Genomic DNA, 22,359 nt, shown 5'->3' with positions numbered 1-22,359 from the left:
GGCCTTTTATTGGTCTCATTTCAAAGAAAACTACAGCAGTAAAAAGGGGGGTCTGGGGAGCAATCCAAATGCCTAAATTGTTTGAGTAATAAACTGTATTACATATAATCATTATGACCTAGAAACATTTAATCTGAAGCAACAAAGTCTGACCTTAGCAATTGACTTAAGAGCTGTCTTCAAAGATACGAAAGATTACAGAGTGAAACTATTTGACTAGTTCTTCTCTCTCTTCATTAAGAGCCAAACAAAATAAAATCATTTAATAATCAGCAAGGTAAATTTAGATTAAACTTAACACTGACAGTAACTGTTAACAAACACTGGAATAAATGTAATTAGGATATTTCTGCAAGCTGTCTCCTTGGCGATCATTAAGAATAGACAAGACAGACAGCTTTGTTCTAAATGCATTACTGCCTGGGAGGTAGGAATTAGACGTGGGTGACCTCCTGACATGGAGCAACTCTGTGGAAAGGGACATAGGCCACCTGACTTTCACAAACCTTACCTCGATATCCCGATTAAGTTGCTTCACTATGGCAGTTATGTTTCTGATATGCTCCTCCAAGAAAAGCCTGGCCAAGCGGTCACCTCCCCCTTTGTTTTGCATTTTCTGCAAACTGTTGACAATGTCATCTTTAATCCGAAAGGCGTGCTCTACGAGGGCGGCAGTGGTTTTCTCATGGCAGAGGATCCTGTCTTCCAGCTGCTCCACGAGGCTTACAGATGAGTATGGTGCCATGGTCAGGGACTGGCTGTGTCGGGGCATGGTTCTCACTCGCCTGCAGAAGGGAACCATGTGGGTTGTTAATAGGGAAAAAATAATTTTTAAAGCCAGATTCAAAACTTCCCAGAGAAGTGTGGAAATACAAATTATCTATAACTACAAGCTAAATAGGGTTTGAGGCAGGATTTCTGCCTAAAAAAGTTTTCTTCACAAGCCGGGAAAGATCTTTAAATAATCATGCCCACAGACTTAAGTGTTTTAGAAGCGGTCTCCATGACTTCCAAGAGCAACAGGCTGGCAGAGTTGGGTACACCGAGATGTCTCCCCAATATAATCTATGTTATCAAGATCAAGTTCATTAACAAAGTCTCCTAACATGCTCTCCTCCTCCTCCCTCTCTGAAACAGTGGTTACAAACTCAATGCCTACGTGGGTCAGGCAGGCGACATAAATAAGTGAAGCATACTACATATGAGGCAATAGGGAGTGTCAGGGACTTTAGAGAACTGAAAAGGGCATTTCCCAGCTAAAGGGAGCCACAGTTCTGCTCCACCCATGAGTGACCATCAGGGATTTCAGGTCCCTTTTTCCAGATCATCTAATATTTCTCAAGAAAAGCTAGCAAATCCAGACTTGTATGTGAAATCGCTTAATTTTAAAATGTTAACAATTCATGTAAAAAGTAAGGCCAGCACAGTGGCTCACACCTGTAATCCCAACACTTTGGGTGGCTGAGGTGGGAGGATTGCTTGAGCCCAGGAGTTCAAGATCAGCCTGGGCAACACAACGAGACGCTATCTCTACAAAAAAATTATTTAAAAATTAGCTGGGCATGGTGGCACATAACTATAGTCCCAGCTACTCAGGAGGCTAGGTGGGAGATCACCTAAGCCCAGGAGGTCAAGGCTGCAGTGAGCTGTGATTGTGCCACTGCACTCCAGCCTGGGGAACAGAGTGAGACCCTGTCTCCAAGAAAAGTATTTAAGAACATGCTAGGCCAAGCAATGTACTTCATGAGCCAATTTTGGCCGATAGGCCCCTAATCTGCAACTTCTGATTTAAAAAGCTTAACAGGGATGTTAGCCTCAAGCCCCCAGAGTTATACTTCACTCTCAACAGGAAATTCAAGTCTACTGTAGGACTACTGTGAAATCTCTACTTCTTGGGGTCACTGAGTGGTCCACAGTATCCTATAAATTGAAAGCTAGAAGACACAATAGTGTTTCTCTTGCCCTTGAACAAAACCATTCTTCGATAATGTAACAGCCCAAGCTTTCATTTGTAACTATCACACCCACTAGCAGCCCCCATGGGATGAGTGGAAAGGAAAAGTATACCTTAGATGCATATTTTCCATATATTATACCTTTCCTTGGTGACACGAGAAGGAAATACAGTGCTCCGTTGGGCCATTTTCTTTTTAATAATTCACATCTGTTGAAAAAATAAGCACTAAATTATTTAACAGTTTATTTCTAGAACTTAACCTCAAAAGCTTATTATTAAGTTGCTAAGTGGATCATAAATTATGTTGAAACACTGATCAGTTATATTATTAAATGCTTTGTATCTTATATATGAAATAAACAGCATATGTTTCAAATAAGAAGAAAAGCGATCAAGCAAAATCAAAGCTCTTCTGAAATTAATACTGCTAAGCCTTGCAAGACAGACCAACGGGGACTGTACAATGGAGTTTCCTGAAGTTTCCTCACTCCAAATCTGCATCTCAAGCTTGAGAAACCACTTTAACAGAAACTAGAGTGTGTTTAATAGGCTTATCCAATCTTATACTTCTCTGTAGAACTTTGCCGGAAACTACCTCAGTAAATTTGATCTCAGAAAATTGTTACTACTAATTCCATGGTAAATGAAGAGCACTTATTTCTAAATTAATCTCAAATAAAACAGCACATGATCAATGTGATCTGATTTGTGGGAAGATATCTATCCACCAAGGGAATGAGAATGATATTCTTCATTAGAACTTGAAAACTTTATAATAAGATACAATCATTCATAGTTCATCTTGCATATAAGGAACATTTGGTCATCACAACTCATTAGAAATGTGAAAAACACTAGAGGATGTTTAAAATACTTTATTATTTAGGTTCCTCAATACTGCTATCAATTGCCTTAAAACAATGAATGCCTACTAACCATGATCTGATTCCATAATTAATTCTCATTTAGATGCTGGATTCAGAAAGCATTTCTGATTGAAATCACTGTTTTGGCGTCATCTCTCTAGTGTTTTATTTTTGGAGTTTCAAAATATGAACATTTCATTTTCTTAGACAAAGAACTTTAAACAAATTACATTTAAGGATAAAAAAGTCATTCATGCCAAACAAGCTATGGTGCCCAAAGAGTTCTTGGGTGTCAAAGAGAAGCATTTCTGCCATATAGACTACAGTAGCCCTCCCTCATCTGTCAGGGATACATTCCAAGACCCCCAGTGGATGCCTGAAACCGAAGCCTATATATACTATTTTTTCCTACACAGAAATACTCATGATTAAGTTTAATTCATAAATTAGGCACAGTACTCTTGCAGTTTGGGGCTATTATGAAGTAAAATAAGGGTTACTTGGTCACAAGCACTGCAATACCCCAACAGACAATCTGATAACAGAGATGGCTATTAAGTGACTCACAGGGCCAGGTATGCATAGTGTGGATATGCTGGACAAAAGGATGATTCCTGTTCTGGGCAGGAGGGAGCAGGATCGCACAAGATTTCATCACACGATTTCAGAACAGCACACAATTTAAAACTTAGGAATTGTTTATTTCTAGAATTTTTAATTTAATATTTTTGACCATGGTTGACCTTGGATAATGTGGAAAGTGAAACCATCGATAAGGGGGGACTACTGTAAATAAAATCAGGCCAGTGTGGGAAATGCTGTTATTTAGAATCATAGAATCTTTACAGTTTTAAAGTTGTAAGACATCTCAGTTGAGATATTAATCTACAGAATAGCCTAACTTAAGAAACATGTATTTGGCATCTATTAGGTAATTAAGTAATCTAACTAGGAAAAACAAAAATCTCTTCCCTCAGGAGAAGTCATCTAAACCAACCAGAAAACAATGGGTTCTGGCTCATGCCTGTAATCCCAGAACTTTGGGAGGCCGAAGTGGGAGGATTGCTTGAGCCCAGGAGTTCAAGCCCAGGAGTTCGAGGCCAGCTGGGCAACATGGCGAAACCCCATCTCTACAAAAAATACAAAAATTAGCCAGGCGTATTGATACACACCTGTAGTCCAAGCTACTCTGGAGGCTACTCAGGAGCATCACTTGAGCCCAGGGAGGCTGAGGCTACAGTGAGCCATGATAGCGCCACTGCACTCCAGCCTGGGCAATAGAGGAGACTCTGTCTCAAATACAAACAAACAAAAACAATAGGTTAAGTGGCTAACCCTATGAAAAAGAAACACATGGGGAGGGAAAACGGGAGAGGGGTCGATTTTTCCTGGGTAGCAGCTAGGTCAGGAAGAACTGATGAGAATGAGTAGGCTTCCCAAAATAGGGTATGGAGAGATTGTTCCACACCTTCTCTCCAACACTCCAACCTCTACTTCCTTTCTTCTGAACATGCTCTGGCCTGCCTAACCTGTTCTTCCAGCCTCATATTTGGCCACTCCCTACAACAATCACCTGCTCCAGTCACCCAGAACCGCACCCCCCTGCCCCCCTGCCACTCCATCCACCACCGTCCTTGGATATGTCCTGCACACTCCTGCTATCACGCCTCTGTGCATGCGCTCTATGGGAAATGCCCTGCCCACCCCTGCCAGCCTAGAAAACTCATGCACTCTTTAAAGCCCCACTAGCCCCTCCAGTCTATAAAATGGCTCTCTCTCTTGCATTTCTCCAGCTCTTTATCTGTTTATAAACTATGTATTATGCTCTATTCTTTTTAGTTGTTTAATAGTCTAGCTCCCCTACTAAACGACACGCTCCTTACAGGCATGTTTCAAATCTTAATAAACACAGCGCTGACCTAGAAGAATCCATATATGTTTGTTAATGACTGAGTGAATGACCAGCACTTCCAGATCAGAAACTGCAGCAATAAAGATATGACAATACACTTTAGTTAAAAAGTATAATTATTTACCAAGACTGAATCCCAAATATTAGACACTCAAAATAAATATCTGAAAGAATGGGGACTTTGGCATCCCCTTCTCTGAAGGTCATTTCATCTACCTGAACAGAGCCACAAAAGTCAAGCCACACCACTGATTATCGGAGATGGCTTTTCAGAAGCAAACCCTCCTAAGATCTATGCAGCTCTATGACAAGAAATTTCATAAGGCATGAGCTCACAAGACACGTTATTCAGAATGGGTGCCCTTTATGAATGTGGTGAGGATCTGCATATCTGGCAGGTCGCTTGGTTTGTTAGCATCACAATTCTTTGCCAGAACGTGGAATCTATATTGCAGATGAATAAAGATTGATAATGGATAAGTCACAGGATTAAATAACCTCTCAAGCATTGTTTGCAGATCTTCCCGTTGTTAATTCTGGCTTACCTGCCTGAGGTTATCACCTCCTGTACGTTTATAAATCTGATTGCTGATACCACAGGTCTGTCTACAACCTTATCACACAGGTCTGGGGTTCATGCTGTTTTGATACTGCAGTGATTCCACTATATTAAACAATATATTAAACAATCTCCACTTTTTAAAGTTTTAAAATTGGGGGAAGTTGGGGGAAGGGACAGGTAGGTAAAGCAAGAAGAAAAGAATGGGAAGAAATAAGAAAAAATAAAATCCGGGGCCAGGCACTGTGGCCTGTAATCCCAGCACTTTGGGAGGTTGAGGTGGGTGGATGGCTTGAGCTCAGGAGTTTGAGACCAGCCTGGGCAACGTGGTGAAATGTCATCTCTACAAAAAAAAAAAAAAAAAAAGTTAGCCAGGTGTGGTGGCACACACCTGTATTCTCAGCACCCTGGGAGGCTAAGGTAAGCCCAGGAGTTTGGGACCAGCGTGGGCAACATGGCAAAACCCCATCTCTACAAAAAATACAAACAAACAAAAAATTAGCCAGGTGTGGTGGCACACACCTGTAGTCCTACTTGGGAGGCTAAGGTGGGAGGATTTCTTGAGCCTAGGAGTTTGAGACCAGCCTGGGCAGCATATCAATACCCCATCTCTACAAAAAATATATTTAAAAAAATTAGCTGGGCGTGGTGGCGTGCACCTGTAGTCCCAGCTACCTGGGAGGCTAAGGTGGGAAAATCACCTGAGCCTGGGAGGTCAAGGCTGCAGTGAGCCATGACTGCACCACTGCACTCTAGCCTGGGTGACAGAGTAAGACCCTGTCTCAAAAAAAGAAAAATAATCCAAATGCCCAAAATATGCAATATATAAATAGAATTCAGGAGTTCACAGAAGAGTAAAGTGAAATGCTATTATCTAAATCAAAATGATTATTTGTGATTTTGAGGATTCTGTGAAGGGAGAAACAAAAAAGGAAGTAGATATACATAGAGATGAATATTTTAAAATGTTAACGAAAAAGAAGACATTAATGCCAACCAATTATTATAGTTTTATAAGTAATGTGACACTGAGTAGAAAAACCTGCCATACCATTTTAATGTAAAATGGTAAATGAATTTAATAAATTAAAATGACAATTTTTACTAAAGAGTTGAACACCAATCATGTAAAAACAGTTAATTTTTCATTTCACTATTAAAATATAGGATTGATACATTATGCCAAACCATCAGAATAAAAAATAGGCAAAGCATTGATGAACAAAGTGGTTGTCATATGATGGTAAAAAAAAAAAAAAAACAAAAAACAACTATTTCCTTATAGCTAAAAACAGAGTGAAAGGATAGAGGGCAGGAACAGTGGAAGGTTCGTCTGGAAAGATAGCTGGATGTTGTTCCCTAATTCACCTCCAACAGCACCCTCAGGCCTTTGGACTTGATCCCCAGGCCCTGAGGAGTGATAGGAAGTCGTGGGATGGTAGAAGGCAAGGGCCTCCCAGGCAGGCAGGAGTCGGAGGAGATGGGGAGTCACAGTGGTGCATGCAGGCCCAAGGCCCTGGTGACTAGACTGGGAATTCAGGCACCCAGAGATGGGATCTGGCTGGAGTAGCAGGAGAGGTGTGGAGATTCACCTAGCACTTCTCATTCCTCTCTCTCCTCTTGCCTCCCTCCCTACCCTCTTCCAGCTCTTCTCCCTTACCTTCTTCCTGCCTCCTCTCTTCCACTTTTTTTTTTTTTTTTTTGCTTTCCCCACCATTGAGTCCTCTTCATTTTCCTTTGCTCTTTTTCTTAACTTCCCATTTTTACTGCCTGTTTTCCTTCTTCTACTGTCTCTCTCATCCCTCTTTCTCTCACTCTCCCTTTGCACAACTACAGTCCAACATATTTTTCTCTCATAGAAAACATGGTAGTAGGATCAGAAAGGCTCTTGCTTCAATCCTGGCTTCCCCACTATCTGTATGATCTCAGTGGGCCCACCTTAGTTGGTTGAGTTAGGGGTCACATAACAGCTACTCACACATAACGTAACGAGTAACTGCTTACTCAAGAAGGTCAGGTACTCATGAAGCACATTTATGTGCATTAGTTTCATTCACCCTCACAATCATTTGTAAAGTATTATACTCTTATTATCAACATTGAACCAGAGGAAACAGAGACTTAGAAATGTTCAGCAACTGACCCAACATCACGTGGCCAAGAAGGAGTAGAGCAGAGATTTGAACCTAGGACCTCAGCCTCTGCATCACCAGGCATTAGCCACAGGAGGCTATGGAATATCCAGAACAGTGTCTGGCCTTAGGGCACTGGATAAGCTTCCAGTAAGGGTTGGCTTCTTTCCCTTCCCTGGCTAATGTCCCTTTATGCACATCTGATAGAATACATAACTATTTTTTAAGATAAAACTTTCAGCCAGGAGCAGTGGCTCATGCCTATGATCCCAACACTTTGGGAGGCCAAGGCAGGAGGATCACTTGAGCCCAGGAGTTCAAGACCAGCCTGGGCAACATAGCAAAACCCTCTCTCTACAAAAAATACAAAAATTAGCCAGGCATGTTTGTATATGCCTGCAGTCCCAGCTACTTAGGAGGCTGAGGTAGGAGGACCACCTGAGCCTGGTAAGTTGGAAGCTGCAGTGACCTGAGATCATGCCACTGCACTCCAGCTCAGGTGACAGAGTGAGACCCTGTTTCTAAATAAATAATATAATGTAATATAATATAATATAATATAATAATACTTCATAGACTATGTGTATGCTGCATTTTCGAATTGACACTACATCATGAGCATGATTCCATACCAATATATAAAGATATACATCACCATTAAAAATTTTTTTGTGTGAGACAGGGTCTCATTCTGTCACCCAGGCTAGAGTACAGTGGCTTGGTCATAGCTCACTGCAGCCTCCAATTCCTAGGCTCAAGCAATCCTCCTGCCTCAGCCTCCAGAGTAGCTGGGACCACAGGCACTTACCACCATACCTGGCTAATTTTTCAATTTTTTACAGAGATGAGGTCTTACTATATTGCCCAGGCTGGCCTCAAACTCCCAGCCTCAAGTAATCCTCCCACCTTGGCCTCCCAAAGTGCTGGAATTACAGGCATGAGCCACTATGCTCAGCCTACATCACCATCTTTAATGCCTGGGTGATATTCCACTGAATGGATCTACCATAATTGTTAGCCAGCCCTTTAATGATGGACATTTTCACTGAAATAGCATTTACAATCAGGGATTAGTTCAGCTTCTTGGTATCTTATTTTCCTTTCCTTTGTTCTACAAAATGATGCAGGTAGTGTAGAAAGCCAATGGGGAAGACGGCAAAATTCAAGTTAAGATGAGACTCTGACAATGAAATCTGAAGAATCAGGAAGAGATGGGAACAGCTGATCTATAAAAATGATCCAACACTGCTGACACTCACTACTGAAATCGGCAAGCACTCATCATACTAGTTCAATATCCATCTTTGGCTCTACGCTGCATGCTCCATGAGGAGCTGTATTGTCCACAGCTATATCCCAAGCACCTAGCACATCAGAGCTAATCAGTAAATGTTTGCTGGGTGAGTGAATGTCCAGGAGAGATAACTGAATTGAAGTAATTTCATATTGTTGAATATAATCAATTAAATTATATTCTGGCTTGAGAATGAATGTGCAACCAGAAAGGAGGATGGTATACACAGCATGTCTACTAAAAGCAGAGTTTGAAGAGACAAAATGTATTGGTGACCAGATGTGGTGGCTCATGCCTATAATCCCAGCACTTTGGGAGGCTGAGGTGGACCGATCATTTGAGGTCAGGAGTTCGAGACCACCCTGGCCAACATGATGAAACCGCATCTCTACTGAAAATACAAAAATTAGCTGAGCGTGATGGTCCACACCTGTTATCGCAGCTACTCAGAAGGCTCAGGCAGAAGAATCACTTGAACCCAGGAGACAGAGGTTGCAATGAGCCCAGATCACACCATTGCCTTCTAGCCTGAGCTGGATAGAGTGAGACTCTATCTCAAAAAAAAAAAAAAATTATTGGTGTTTTCAAGCACCTAAGAATCCAGGGCAGCAGGAAAAGTTCTATAATAGAGGGGGATGCATTAGGCTCTCATGGTCCAGTGACATTAGCCGTAAAGATAATCCTATTCACTCCTTGCCCTGAGTCCATACTCATCAACCACATCTTTTAGCTTCCCATATAGCTGTGCATAAAAGGAGAGTACACAGGAATCGGCAAACACAAGCCCAAGTCTATCTGCCAGCTACTTTTCTCGATGTGAATTAATATATTGGAATTTCACCTCCGATGGGAACCAGACTAGGTAAGTCAGCCCCCTGATAATCTCTGATCACTCTAACAATGTTGATCTACACCCATGACACTGGAACCCATGATGCTGAAACATGATGATCAAAACATGGTCCCTGCTGTGGTGGACAGACTCATAGCGTGCCCCCCAACACCATCTTTGTCTCTTAGTGTTCACACCTTGCATGGTCCTCTCCCTTTGAGTGTGGGTGGGACCTGTGACTTGCTTCTAACCAAGAGAATACAGCATCCAGAGACCAGCCAACTGACAGTCACCTGTACTCAGTGAGCAGTTGGAGTCAGCTGGGGTTCTAATACCAAACTACATAGGGTGTAATTCTGTTCACTGGAAATAGAATATCTATTTTATAATCTAAGTTTTAAGTCTAAATAGATTTCCAAATGGCTGTCTTGCTTGGCAAATCTTAAAAGAATATTGAAGGATAAGAACTTGAATAAGTTTTGTTGTTGTTATTTTTAATATATGCAACATTGGCTCTGTTCTGGACAATGGAAGCAAATTATAAAATAAATCTAATTTGCCATAAGAGATAAAATCCCCCAGAGATACTATTTCATCACACCAGACTGGCAAAAATCAATTATGAAAAGATCAAGTATTGACAAGAATATATATGGAACAACAGGAACACAAGATGGGAGTGTGAATTGATACTACCACTTTAGAAAGCAATGTTGAATATCTAGTAAAGCTGAAGATGCACAAACCTAATGACCTAATAATTCTACTACTAAAAAATCCTCAAAAAACTTTCCAAATGTGCTCTTAAGAAGACATTTGCAAGAATATTTAAGGTAGCATTGTTTCTAATAGCAAAAAAATGAGGAGTGGGGAATGAACACCCATCATTAGGCAAATGGAGGAATAAACTATGATACATTCATGCAATGAAAGAACAAATAGTATTGAAAATAAATGAATTAGCAGCTAGGTGCAGTGGCTCAGGCCTGTAATCCCAGCCCTTTGGGAGGCCGAGGCGGCAGATGGCTTAAGCCCAGGAGTGGGCCTGGGCAACATGGCAACCCCATCTCCATTAAAAAAAAAAAAAAAAAGAATGAAAGAAAAATTAGCTGGGTGTGGTGGCACAAACCTATTGTCCCAGCTACTAAGGAGGCTGAGGTGGGAGGATCACCTGAGCCTGGGAAGGTCAAGGCTGCAGTGAGCAGTGATCTCACCACTGCATTCCAGCCTGGGCAACTGAGTGAGATTTTGTCTCAAAAAAAAAAAAAAAAAAGGAAAGAAAGAGAAAAAGAAATGAATTATAATTACAAGTCCCAATGTGAATGAATCTCACAAATATATTAAGTGAAAAAAGTAAGCTGAAGAAGGATACGAACAGTATACAATGTCATTTTTATAAAGGTTTAAAACATGCCAAATAATATGCCAAATCTGTAACATCTAAAGATGAATGTGGAAATGACAAATACCAAATCAGAGTCATATTTCTCTGTAAGTGAGAAATAGAGAGGAATAGGTAGACTACTTGGGGCTTTGACTAAATGTATCTTTTACTTCTTAAACTTAATTTTTCACTGTATCAATTTAAAAGAAAGAAATTACTTCTTCTTGCCCCCATTTAAAAAAAATATGTAAACCAAGAGTTCAAAGGGGAGTCAAATTGTTAGACTCTCCAGGGCATGTACAGAACTCACTCTTGCCCTATACCTTCTAGGACCATGAAATTGGAATTCCATGGCAAAAGTAACTAATCTCCATGAAATCTCTACTCTTAAAGCATTTTATCCACACTTAATACTATGTGATCTTAACTAGATGTTAATATTTCCATAAATGGCTATTGGTTAAATGTCCAACAATAGAAGAGCAGTTAGTTAGAACACAGCACATCCACTCAAAAGAATATTAACAGCTGGCCAAGCATGATGGATTACATGCCTGTAATCCCAACATTTTTTAGAGGCTGAAGTAGGATGATCGTTTCAGGCCAGGAGTTCAAGACCAGCCTGTGCAACATAGCAATGCCCCCGTCTCCACAAGAAAATAACAATAAAAAATAAATTAGCCAGGCATGGTGGCGAACACCTGTAGTCCAAGATACTCAGGAACCTAAGGCAAGAGGATTGCTTGAGCCCGGGAGTTCAAGGCTGCATGACACTGCACTCAAGCTTGGGCAACAGAGCTAGCTAGATCTTGTCTCTAAAAAAACTAAAAAACAAAAAAAACAGCTAAGAATATATTTATGTATTTATGTCCTTGCTATAATGTTAAGGTAAAAAAGAAAAAAAAAAACCCACCAAGGTGGATTTATAGTATACTTTATCTATCTATCATCCATCTATCTATCTATCTATCTATCTATCTATCTATCTATCTATCTATCTATCTATCTATCTAAACATCCTACAATGCACAATAGTACACATTATTTAGAACTATAACCAGGGCCTGGAAGCCAGCGCTTTGCTTCAAGGCACCACAATTTAGATGGTGCAAACATTTAGACTAATGAGTTTAAAGGACACTGCAATTTCTTTTTTTTCAGGCAGAATCTTACTCAGTGGCCCAGGCTGGAGTGCTGTGGCACAATCTCCATCCACTGCAACATCCACCTCCCGGGTTCAAGTGATTCTCCTGCCTCAGCCTCCCGAGTATCCGGGATTACAGGTGCATGCCACCACACACAGCTGATTTTTGTATTTTTAGTAGAGACAGGGTTTCCCCATGTTGTCCATGCTGGTCTCAAACGCCTGACCTCACATGATCTGCCCACCTAGGACTCCCAAAGTGCTGGGATTACAGGCCTGAGCCACCACTCCCAGCCAATCCTGCAAATGTTGAAGTTATCTACTACCACTACCACTGCCACCATTACCACATCCTTCTCCTCTTGCTCCTCCCTCTTCCCTTTCTCCCCACAGTGAGATGACTGCTTGACCATGGGCCAGCAAAGATGGATGAGGCAGGAGACTCCAAGTCAAGGACAAGGCAACCATTGCCCTGCTGAGTGCCCAGGCCACCAATTATCTGCCTTCCTTTTCTCCTCTATCTGAGGCCTCCTCCTCTATGCCTAGATGCCTCCATGGTCTTGAGGCTACCTTTAATGCTGTTTCCCCCTCCCCTCCCTTCACTCATCCTCCTACCAACTTTCCCCCTGCCAAATTGCTGGAATTATCTCTGTGGTGTGGATAGTTGTTATCTGGATAAATCATGTGCTTCGGTAAAAGAAGGAGGAAGAGGGCTGTGCAACTGAGGTCAGGATGCCTAATTTCCCAAGCCAATGTATCTAGATTGACAAGGCTAAAGGAAGGACCAATGCTAATAGCAGGAGCTTTCCACAAATTAACCACACTGTCCCAATTGGGGAAATGCCTCCAAATTATGTGCAAAGGAAATGAAAACAGTGCAAATAAGCATACTCTGTCTCCTTCATAGGTAGCTCATCTCTCCCCACTCCTGACCAGAATTTTTTAGAACAGCTGAGCAGTCCTTGGAAGAAATATACTTGGCTAGCATATTGAGGAATGCACATGGCATTATGGTTTTGAGGCTGATCTGGGGAAAGCTGGGTAAGTCATCGAGGCCTTACATGGTCTCTAAGACATTGGGCATCCTCACACCAAAATATCTGTCCTTAGGCCAACAGCAGATGTAGCTTACCTGACACATCTTGACATTTTTTCAACTGTACATTACCTCAGCAACCCAGAAATCCTACTACCATCTTGGAGAGGGTGAGACAAGGATTCTAGGACTAGAAGTATTAGTATAGTCATATCTTTTAAAACAGTGGAAAGAAATAAATTGAAATGTAAATAGTGGCACTGGGTACATTTTTATTCTGCTTTTCCTTATTTTCAAAATACTGTAACAAGTATGCTATATTCACAATGACACAAATTTAAATAAAACCTTCTTGAAGAAAACAATGAACCAGCGAAAGACAATAATAACAAAAAGCATAAATTGCTCATTTACAGCTATCAAAACCAAGAAACAAGCCTGATTCTGGGCTTTAAAGACTATGGTTTAGTTAAAAGAAGTTTGCTATCAATTTTTACTTTCGTTTCCTCGTGGGCACAGAACAAGGCTTGAGGCTGGTGCTCTCATCAAAGCTGGGACTGAAGCCTGGATCGCCTGTGCATCAGGGAATCAGCATGTTGTACAGGTCCAGTGGTTCTGGAGTGATGCCAGCACAGTATTCCAAAAACTCGAGGTTCCAGGAAAACTGCAAGTCCCTCCAAGGGGTCCCAGAGCAGATACTTTCAATGACCTTTGTGAAAATGGCCTTGAGTCCACTTAGCAAGACTTGCATTCTTTCCCCTCCATTCTATCACATTCATAAAGGGAATTCTGTTGGAGGTAGAAGGGTGAGGGGTGATGTGTTTCTGACCCACAAAGGTGAACTTTAGAATGCTTACAACATTTGACAGTGCTCTTCCAGCCAGTGCAGAGATTTCTGCATAAATGAAGGGAGGCGGTCAATCTGCAATACACACATGGCCTCTGTCAGGTCCAGACAGATTTACAGACAGACCTCTAGAACCCAATGACTGGTCTCTGATGTTGCTTCAATCCACTCTCCACAGCTTAGAATGTTAACATTTTTAGGAGAACCCTTGCAAAAACAGATTGGTTTTTGTTCTCCTCTGTTAATAACAGCTATTTTGAAATGCTATTTAAATCTTCTATTGTTATTTGAACTTTTCATGGATGATGTCTCCCCAGCTGAGCTGCTGTAGGGCAGCGGGAACCACGTCCTACAGGAACCTGTAATCTCCACGAAGCCTGGCACAGTGCCTCTTCACGGACACTCATACCTATTTGCTCATTCGCTTTTTTGTTTTTCTAATTTGGGAAGACCCACTGTTTTCATTGTTGAGTTGCTCTACCCAAATGACATATCGATTGCCGACTGAAGGTGCCCTTCCAGCTGTGAGCTCGGCAGAAGGCTGGTGGTCACCCTGCAGTGGGCCTGGGCACTCACACCAAAAAAGAAGTCATTACTTTTAGGGTGTTTTACTATGATCAACAGCAATATTTGGCAACTTTTCTTTCTAGCATTAGAAAAGATACACTACCAAATGTTTAAAAAGGAATCTGCCAAGTGCAACAGCTAGAAGAGAAAAAGTATTATTAAAAGCCCATGTAAACTCTCTACCTACTAAACTAGCAGGGGAAAGCACGATTCTGTGTACTGTCATACAGACAGAATGCTGGTGGTGACTTTTGGTTCTACCCTCTACGAATCGCTGGCTGAAAAGCTAAGAATTTAGGCTTAGAAGAAAGATCCAGTCTCCAGTCTATGCCCTTTTTCTCACACTCAGAGACAGGAAGCTGGAATTCTCTCCTTAACATGGGAGTCTTTTACTCTTTTACATGGAGTAACGACTTGAGTACAGCACATTAATTTTATAACTATTTTAGGAGCAGGGGAGGACTCTTGAGTTTTTCCAGAGATAATTAAAACTGAGGGAGAATAGAAACCTGAAATAAACAAAAAACAAGCTGAAGGCACCAGGGGTTTCTGAATAACATCTTCCCGGTTCAACAATTTTAAGAATTCCATAATGCGAAAGCAACCCCCACACATTCTCTCCCACATAAACATGCTTTTTATTTAAGCCACAATCAGCGACGGCAGCAGAATGTCTTGCCTGCACTTCTGTAGTTGCTTCATCCAGAGAGAATGTCTTCTCCACAAACGCGTTCTGAAGTGGGGCAGGGGGTGACCACCGGTCAGCAAATGCAGACATCTTCAGGGAGGAAGACTGAAGTTCCCAGTAAGCTCAGCAGCTCGCCATCCGGAAATCCGAGTTTTCACCACACTGAGATCTGACTTTCAACCTCAAGTACCAATGTTCCCTTGGTAGCAACTGAAAATTTTAGGCTTTTTGATATTTATCAACCAGCACATTCCTAGTAATTTTCCTAGTGTACCAGAAAGAGGTAATTATGTTCCTTCCGATAAACCATTTTATTATCTCTGATAGCTACATTTGTAAAATAACAAGAACCACTGAGCTATGGAAAGAGTCAACAAAAGACCACCAAGGCATAAAAAGCAATTGGGTTTTCTCTTTTTCCAAAAATCACCTGCTTTTATAGGGAAAAACTCATGGAACATAAAACTACATCCAATAAGTCAAAAAATAAAATAAAACAATCAATAGGGAGAAGGAGGACAGTAGAAGAGTTACTAAGAGAGAGGAAAAGACAGAAAGAGTGAAATACGGGAGGAGAGAAACAGTGAGTAGAGTGGGGAGGCAGTGCTGAAGGACAGCAGAGGAGAGAGAGGAGGCCAGACAGCCAGAGGAGGCAGGTGGCTCCAGGGCTCCCAGGGAGGAAGGGAGCTGGAGAAACTACTCCTCTCACATTCAGCTGCTCATTTGGCATGTGAAGAACTAGATGGGCCATTTTTAATATGCTATGTTAGTTTCTCTACTCTTTTTTAAAAAATCAAATATGCTCTTTCTTTGTCTTGACACATACACACGACGTTAAGATGTCATCAGAGAAGAATCATTTTTTCCACTTACAACATGAAAATGCCTTCTCAAATTATCCACCGTTTTACTAAAAAGATCCTATTTTGAGCCAACACCCACCTGACTCTTCGGGTAAAGCATGGGTCTCACATCCACCATCGCATACCACGTGCTAGCAGACAGCTCCATGGTTATTCTGTGCACTTGCTTAATGATTTCATCAAATAATTTAGTCCAGTCAACAAATATTCATTGAGCCTCTACAGTGCTGAACAAGACACAGCCCCCGCACTGCAGGAACTTCCATTCTGCAGGGAAATAACACTAGCAAGCCACTGTGCAAGAATGGAGGGGCTGGTCAGTGCCACTGGGCAGAAGGCAGGATCAGTTTGAACTGGGCCATCAGGAAAAGCATTTGAGAAGCAGGCATTTGAGTCTAATATTCAAAAGGGTAAATGATGTGAATTCAGAGCAGCATGAGAAGGGGTGGAGAGGGGGCAAAGCAGAGGAAATACTGATTGGTGAGGACTATGGGACCCTTGGGTTCCTGTTGCTAAGCAGCGGCCAATTAGGCTGGAACAGTCGATTGAGGCCAGTGTGCACAGGCCTTCACTCCACAACTGCCCCAAACAGGAGAGAGACAGTAGGCACAGAAAGGAAAGGACGAATGGAGGGAGACTGTGCAGAGGACACCTCAACTTGACTCAATGACTGTCTGGTGTGGGAGTGCAAGGAACAGAAAGTCAGAATAACCCCAGGTGTTCAAGCTCTGGTTACAGAGAAGAGGATGATGGCACTAACGTCATCAAGGAATGCACTGAGAGGGACACACTCCACTACTCATGAGAAACATCAGACAAGGCCAAGCTACAGGACATTCTACTACATAACTGACCTGCACCCTTCAAACGTGTCAAGGTTCACGAGAGACAGAATGACTAGGAAATGGTCCCAGATTAGAGGAAATGAAAGAGGTATGACAACGAACGTAACACATCCTGGATTGGATCCTGGACCAGAAAACATCTTTTTTTAAAAAAGATCTTTTTGGCCAGGTGCAGTGGCTCATGCCCATAATCCCAGCACTTTGGGAGGCCGAGGCGGGCAGATCACCTGAGGTCAGGAATTCAAGACCAGCCTGGGCAACGTGGTGAAACCTTGTCTCTACAAAATTACAAAAGTTAGCCGGGCATGATGATGGGTGCCTGTAATCCCAGCTACTCAGGAGGCTGAGGCGGGAGAATTGCTTGAACCAGGGAGGCGGAGGCTGCAGTGAGCCAAGATTGTGCCATCGCGTTCCGCCCTGGGCGACCGAGCAAGACTCCGTCTCAAAAACAAAACAATAAAGATCTTTTTTTCTCCTCTTTTGCCATGAAGGACATTATTAGGTCAATAGATGACACATGAATAAGGCCTATTGATTAGATAATAGCTCTTAATGCTAATTTTCTGATTTTGGCACTTATACAAGAAAATGTCCTTTTTAAAAGGAAATATACACTTGAGTATTTAGGGGGACAAAGGGGTATCATGTCTACAACTCACTCTAAAATGGTTCAGGGAAAATGACAACATATGCACGTGTGTGTGTGTATATGTGTGTGTGCATACATATGTGTGTGCATACATATGTGTGTGCATAAACACACAGATACACAGACACAGAGAGAGAGAATGAGAGAATATGATAGAGCGAGAAAGGTAAAACAAGTGTGGTAAAAATTAATATTTAGAGAATTTGGTTGAAAGGTATGTTGGGAATTATTTTAATTATTGCGACTTTTCTTTTTCTTTTCTTTTCTTTTTTGTTTTTTGAGAGACGGAGTCTTGCTCTGTCGCCCAGGCTGGAGTGCAGTGGTGCGATCTTGGCTCACTGCAACCTCCACCTCCTGGGTTCAAGCGATTCTCCTGCCTCAGCCTCCTGAGTAGCTGGGATTACAGGCACTCACCGCCATGCCCAGCTAATTTTTGCATTTTTTTTTAGTAGAGTCGGGGTTTCACTATATGTTAGCCAGGCTGGTCTGGAACTCCTGACCTCAGGTGATACACCCGCCTCGGCCTCCCAAAGTGCTGGGATTACAAGCATGAGCCACTGTATCTGGCCAGTTATTGCAACTTTTCTATAAATTTGAATTATTCAAAGTAAAAGGTTTAAAAAGGGGAAAAATGATTACAGAAGCCAGGAAGACAAGGTAGAGACAAAGCAGTCAGGCTTCTGAGTATTACATGCTGAGTGAAATGTGGGCAACAGCTCAGGCCCCAAAATATAGATTTGAAGTACCTGGGGGCCCTGGGTAAACAGGATTAAAAGTGGGGCTCTGAGGTCAGACTGGTGGAGTCCCTTTCCCAGGTCTGCTCCTTGAAAGCAGTGTTTTCTTTAAGTTATTCAAATCTCCCTCGACTTCAATTTCTGCACCTACATAACGGGAGTAATCAGAGTCTCTGCCTCACAGAGTTGGAGTGAGGATTAGAGGAAGTAGTACAAGTGGGCGAGGGCGCCCAGTGAGGCGCGGGGAAAGCGCCCAGTGCTCTTTAAATACTACTGCGGGCTCAGAGGTGAGGCTGGGGCAGGGAGAAGGGAGGAGGAAAAGGAAAGGAAAGACCAAGGACAGGATCTCACAGCATCCCCGTGTCTACAGGCCAGGAAGAAAAAGGAAACAAGTGAGGTACGAGTGGGCCTGGACAACCAGCGTCATGGAGACAGGGAGAGAGAGAGGCACAAAGGGCTGACTGCTGCCAGGAGACGCAGGGCAGGGACCAAGGAGGGGAAAGACAGGGCAAAGGCCTCAGATCTGCAGCCAGGACACCTACGACAGAGCCCCCTGAGGAAGCAGTTTCAACAGAAAAATGAGGGTGAAACCAGAACAGGTGAGTGGACAAAGAGGAGAACCTGAGGACAGTTCAACAGAGTAGCAGGGTCAAGAACAGTGCTACCCCACACGATAGCCATTGGCCCTATCTGACTACTTCAATTGGATTTAAATTAGTTTAGAATTTACTAAAATGGAAAACTTGGTTCCTCAGTCACACTAGCCACACTTTGTGTGCTTAAGAGCCACATGTGGATAGTGACTACCATATGCGACAGTGCAGATATAAAATATTTTTCTCACCACAGAAAATTCTACTGGACAGAGCGAGGACCCCACCACAGTTTCTTATGGGAAGGATGACCCATATGGTGGAGTAAGGGTTGGGGCGGATTAAGGAAGGACCAAAGACGCTGGAGAAGAGGAATAACAAACGCAGCCAGTTCCCAAAAGAGGTGAGAAGGAAGGAATCAAGTCCAGAGAATGAAGAGTGTGGAGTGCATGTGGATTAACCCTGGGGAAGGGACTTGTAGACATTTTCTTCCTTTGAGAAAGACGAAATAAAGAAGGACAAAGAGAGGAAGAGAAAGATGCTTGGGGGCCTTGAGGAAGGTAAAGTGAGAATTTATCTGGTGAAATTAGAGCCAGCGTAAATTTTCAGTGGAACCTGTCCAACGGTCTTTGTGACTTCCTCCTGGATAATGTGGCAGGCTAGGAGAAGAATAAGCAGGCAAGGGGGGTTGATTTTGGATTGAGGACTGGAATATGAGAAGCCCAACACTTTGAAACAAAGGATTCTGGGATCCCAGACAGAATGGAAATGGCTAGCAACCTACATGCCACAAGTGGAGAAACAGAGTCACAGAGGAGCTGAAGGATTGGAACAGCAAGTACTTAAGGGACCAGGGTCCTCAGCGATGGTTAAAATCCAGAGCAGTATGTGGGTAGTATCAGCTAAGTAGGCTGAAGTCCAAGTTCAAGATCTCGAAGGTTCAGTCTTGTTCAAGACTGAACAAGTCCAAGATGTTAGTTGAAGCAAAGTGGAAACTGAGGCTATAGGAATAGATGTTGAGGAACTTCAAGGTCAAAGAATTAAGAGAGCTTCAATACAAACCCCAAAGTCACTAGCAAGAGACAAAAGCAGAGAAGAGAATGAAGCTGGCTGCTCATGTTTTTTGTTTGTTTATCACTTTTTTGAGGCATCAAGTGAAGAGATCCCCACTGTACCTGAGTGTACATCAGAATTGCCCAGAGAGTTCTGTTTCTCTCTTCATCATCTCCTGCTGCTCCTCCTTTTGGGGTTTGTTTTTAAAGTAGGGATTTTTAGGTCTTACTCCCCCACCCTACCCCAGCCCCCAATGATTCTAATTTGGTATATTTGAGGGAGTCCCAAGTTTTTCAAAATGTCCCAGGTGATTCTAAGGAGCCCCCAGGTTTGGGAAGCACTGGACCAGAAGATAAGAAGGAGGGTAGGGGCATAAGCAGACAGCACTACCTTCCGAGAGGAGACTTGGTTGGTGATGGTGCACTGGTTTGGAGGCAGCACTAAGGAGCAAGCGGAAGAGCATCCCTACTCTGGTGAGACGGCAGAGGACACTAGAGAAGGCTCTTCTGCGGGAAGTTGTTCACTCAGGCTCTGGTGCTCGGGAGAGAAGGTGGGCTCAGCTACAGAAAAAATGAAAATGCAAGAGTGTGGCTGCAGGGTACAAGAAACAAGACATTGAAAGCCAGGTCGGAGTGACACAGCCTAGTGGCCTGCAGAGAGAGGAGGCTGAATAATGCGCTAATGAGGGTTCCAAGCACCATGTGGTGTGGTTCATTAAATGGTTGGTAGGGCTTCGTGGTTGAATCCCTGGGCACTAAGGATTTTTCTATCCGTATGCTCTCAGATTTCTAACATGTAACACATTAAAGGTTATTAAGCCCTCAGGTAAACAAGCTTGCAGAAGCTTAATCATTAGCATTGGAAACTGTGTCTTCCCAACCCACGTTCTTATACAGATGAAATCAGGTTCGAATGAAAATCAAGGGTAGCCTTTAAGTAGAAAGTCAGAAGGGCCAACCAGGGGTACCTGTGAGAGGGTATTTCCTCCATTCCCCTCCGTGGAAGAGGGAAGTTTATAGGCAGTGGATATGGAAGGCGGCCTAAGTGTCTTTTTTTTAGTACCAGTCAATGCTAAAAATAGGATAAGTGCCACGGAACCCCCCCCCAACACACACACACACACACACACACACACACACACACACACGCACATTCAGTGACAGAGCCCAGAAGGCAGACACAATGTGCAAATCTGGGGATGGTTCTCAATAAAGAATATATTTACTCCACAAACCTAACTCTTATTTTAAAAGCAAGTTGCAAATGTTTGCCCTTGCTTCTGAGAGAGCTGCACTTTTGTGGATTCGAATTCTAGCATTATTTCTGGTTACTCCTACGAAATAATTTCTAACACTGCCGTACACAGACTTTAAGCTGAGGACGAGAGCGCACGCGCACACACGCACACACACACGCGCGCACACACACACATAAACCTCGTGCACATTGAAGAAATGACTCACTTAATTTGCTGCTGCCTGCCACGATTGGGTTTTGATTTTACCTGTTCAAATACAAAGTTTCCTATTAGATTAACTACAAGAAAGACGAACTTAGGAGCATTAATCCTGATTTTGTTCATGTCTTTAGGGCACCTAAGAGGTTTTAACCTGTGCATCTTAAGAAGCCATTCTCCGGACCACCGACTGCTTGCTCCATAATCTTCCAGACAACGATAACATTTCTTACCACTTTAGGAGCCAATTAATGGAAACCCCTCCTAGAATAAACATGGTTAAGCTTTGCATCTCCGGTACCTGCAGAACCGTACTTTAAGGCTCTTTCTCAGCTCGCAGTAGGATGGCACAACAGCATTCTGGAACTGCAAAGACCCCCAGCCCCTCCTTTGAAACATGAGAAAAAGCGAAGGGGCGGAAGAGCAGATGGTTAACCTACCCAAGGTCACTCACTCTGAGTAGTGGGTCGGCTGACTCGCCTTTACCCCTGGCAATCCGTGCACCACCCCAGCTCTCCCAAACAGTCCCTCCGGGCGTCGGTTGGTTCGCTAGCATGCAGCCCCCGCGAAAATGCAACGCCAGTTGCGCTCTATGCCCAACTTCAGCCCTTCGCGTCACATGCAGTTAACCCTCTCGCCCGCGACATGTCACATGGGCCACGCGCAGCTCTCTCTACCCCACGCCTATCTCCTGAGAGGCTGCCCCAAGGTCACCGGCCGTTCCAGGGAGCTCCCGCCGCCCAGCCCCAGCGGCCGCCCGGCCGGGGTTCCCGGAGCGCGGCACTCACCGGCGCGGAGGGTGGGCGCGCCGCGGCTGCCCATGTCCTCGCCGGCGCGGCTGGGTGCGGCGGCCGCTGGCGCTGGCTGAGCAGGGCGCCCGGCTGCGGGCCCGCGCCGCGGGGAGCGCCGTCCAATCAGCGCGCGCCTGCCGCCTGGCCCGGCGCGCGG

General features: G+C 43.3%; 1 protein-coding gene across 1 annotated transcript in view; it reads right to left on the bottom strand.

The window, feature by feature from the left end:
- LOC116463514 (protein FAM81A) overlaps positions 1–22,359 on the bottom strand; it is a gene marked incomplete at its 3' end in the record, with an annotated part of 72,058 nt that overhangs the window by 48,584 nt on the left and 1,115 nt on the right. The window contains exons 2-3 of the mRNA XM_032146643.2: positions 2,068–2,164; positions 512–785 (exon numbers count right to left, since the gene is read on the bottom strand). Coding sequence (XP_032002534.1) covers positions 512–785; positions 2,068–2,087 — 294 coding nt within the window. The remainder of the gene's footprint in view (positions 1–511; positions 786–2,067; positions 2,165–22,359) is intronic.

The sequence above is a fragment of the Hylobates moloch genome, unplaced genomic scaffold, assembly GCF_009828535.3.
Source record: "Hylobates moloch isolate HMO894 unplaced genomic scaffold, HMol_V3 SCAFFOLD_40, whole genome shotgun sequence".
Lineage (NCBI taxonomy): Eukaryota > Metazoa > Chordata > Mammalia > Primates > Hylobatidae > Hylobates > Hylobates moloch.
This window is presented reverse-complemented; position numbering and strand designations above follow the sequence as displayed.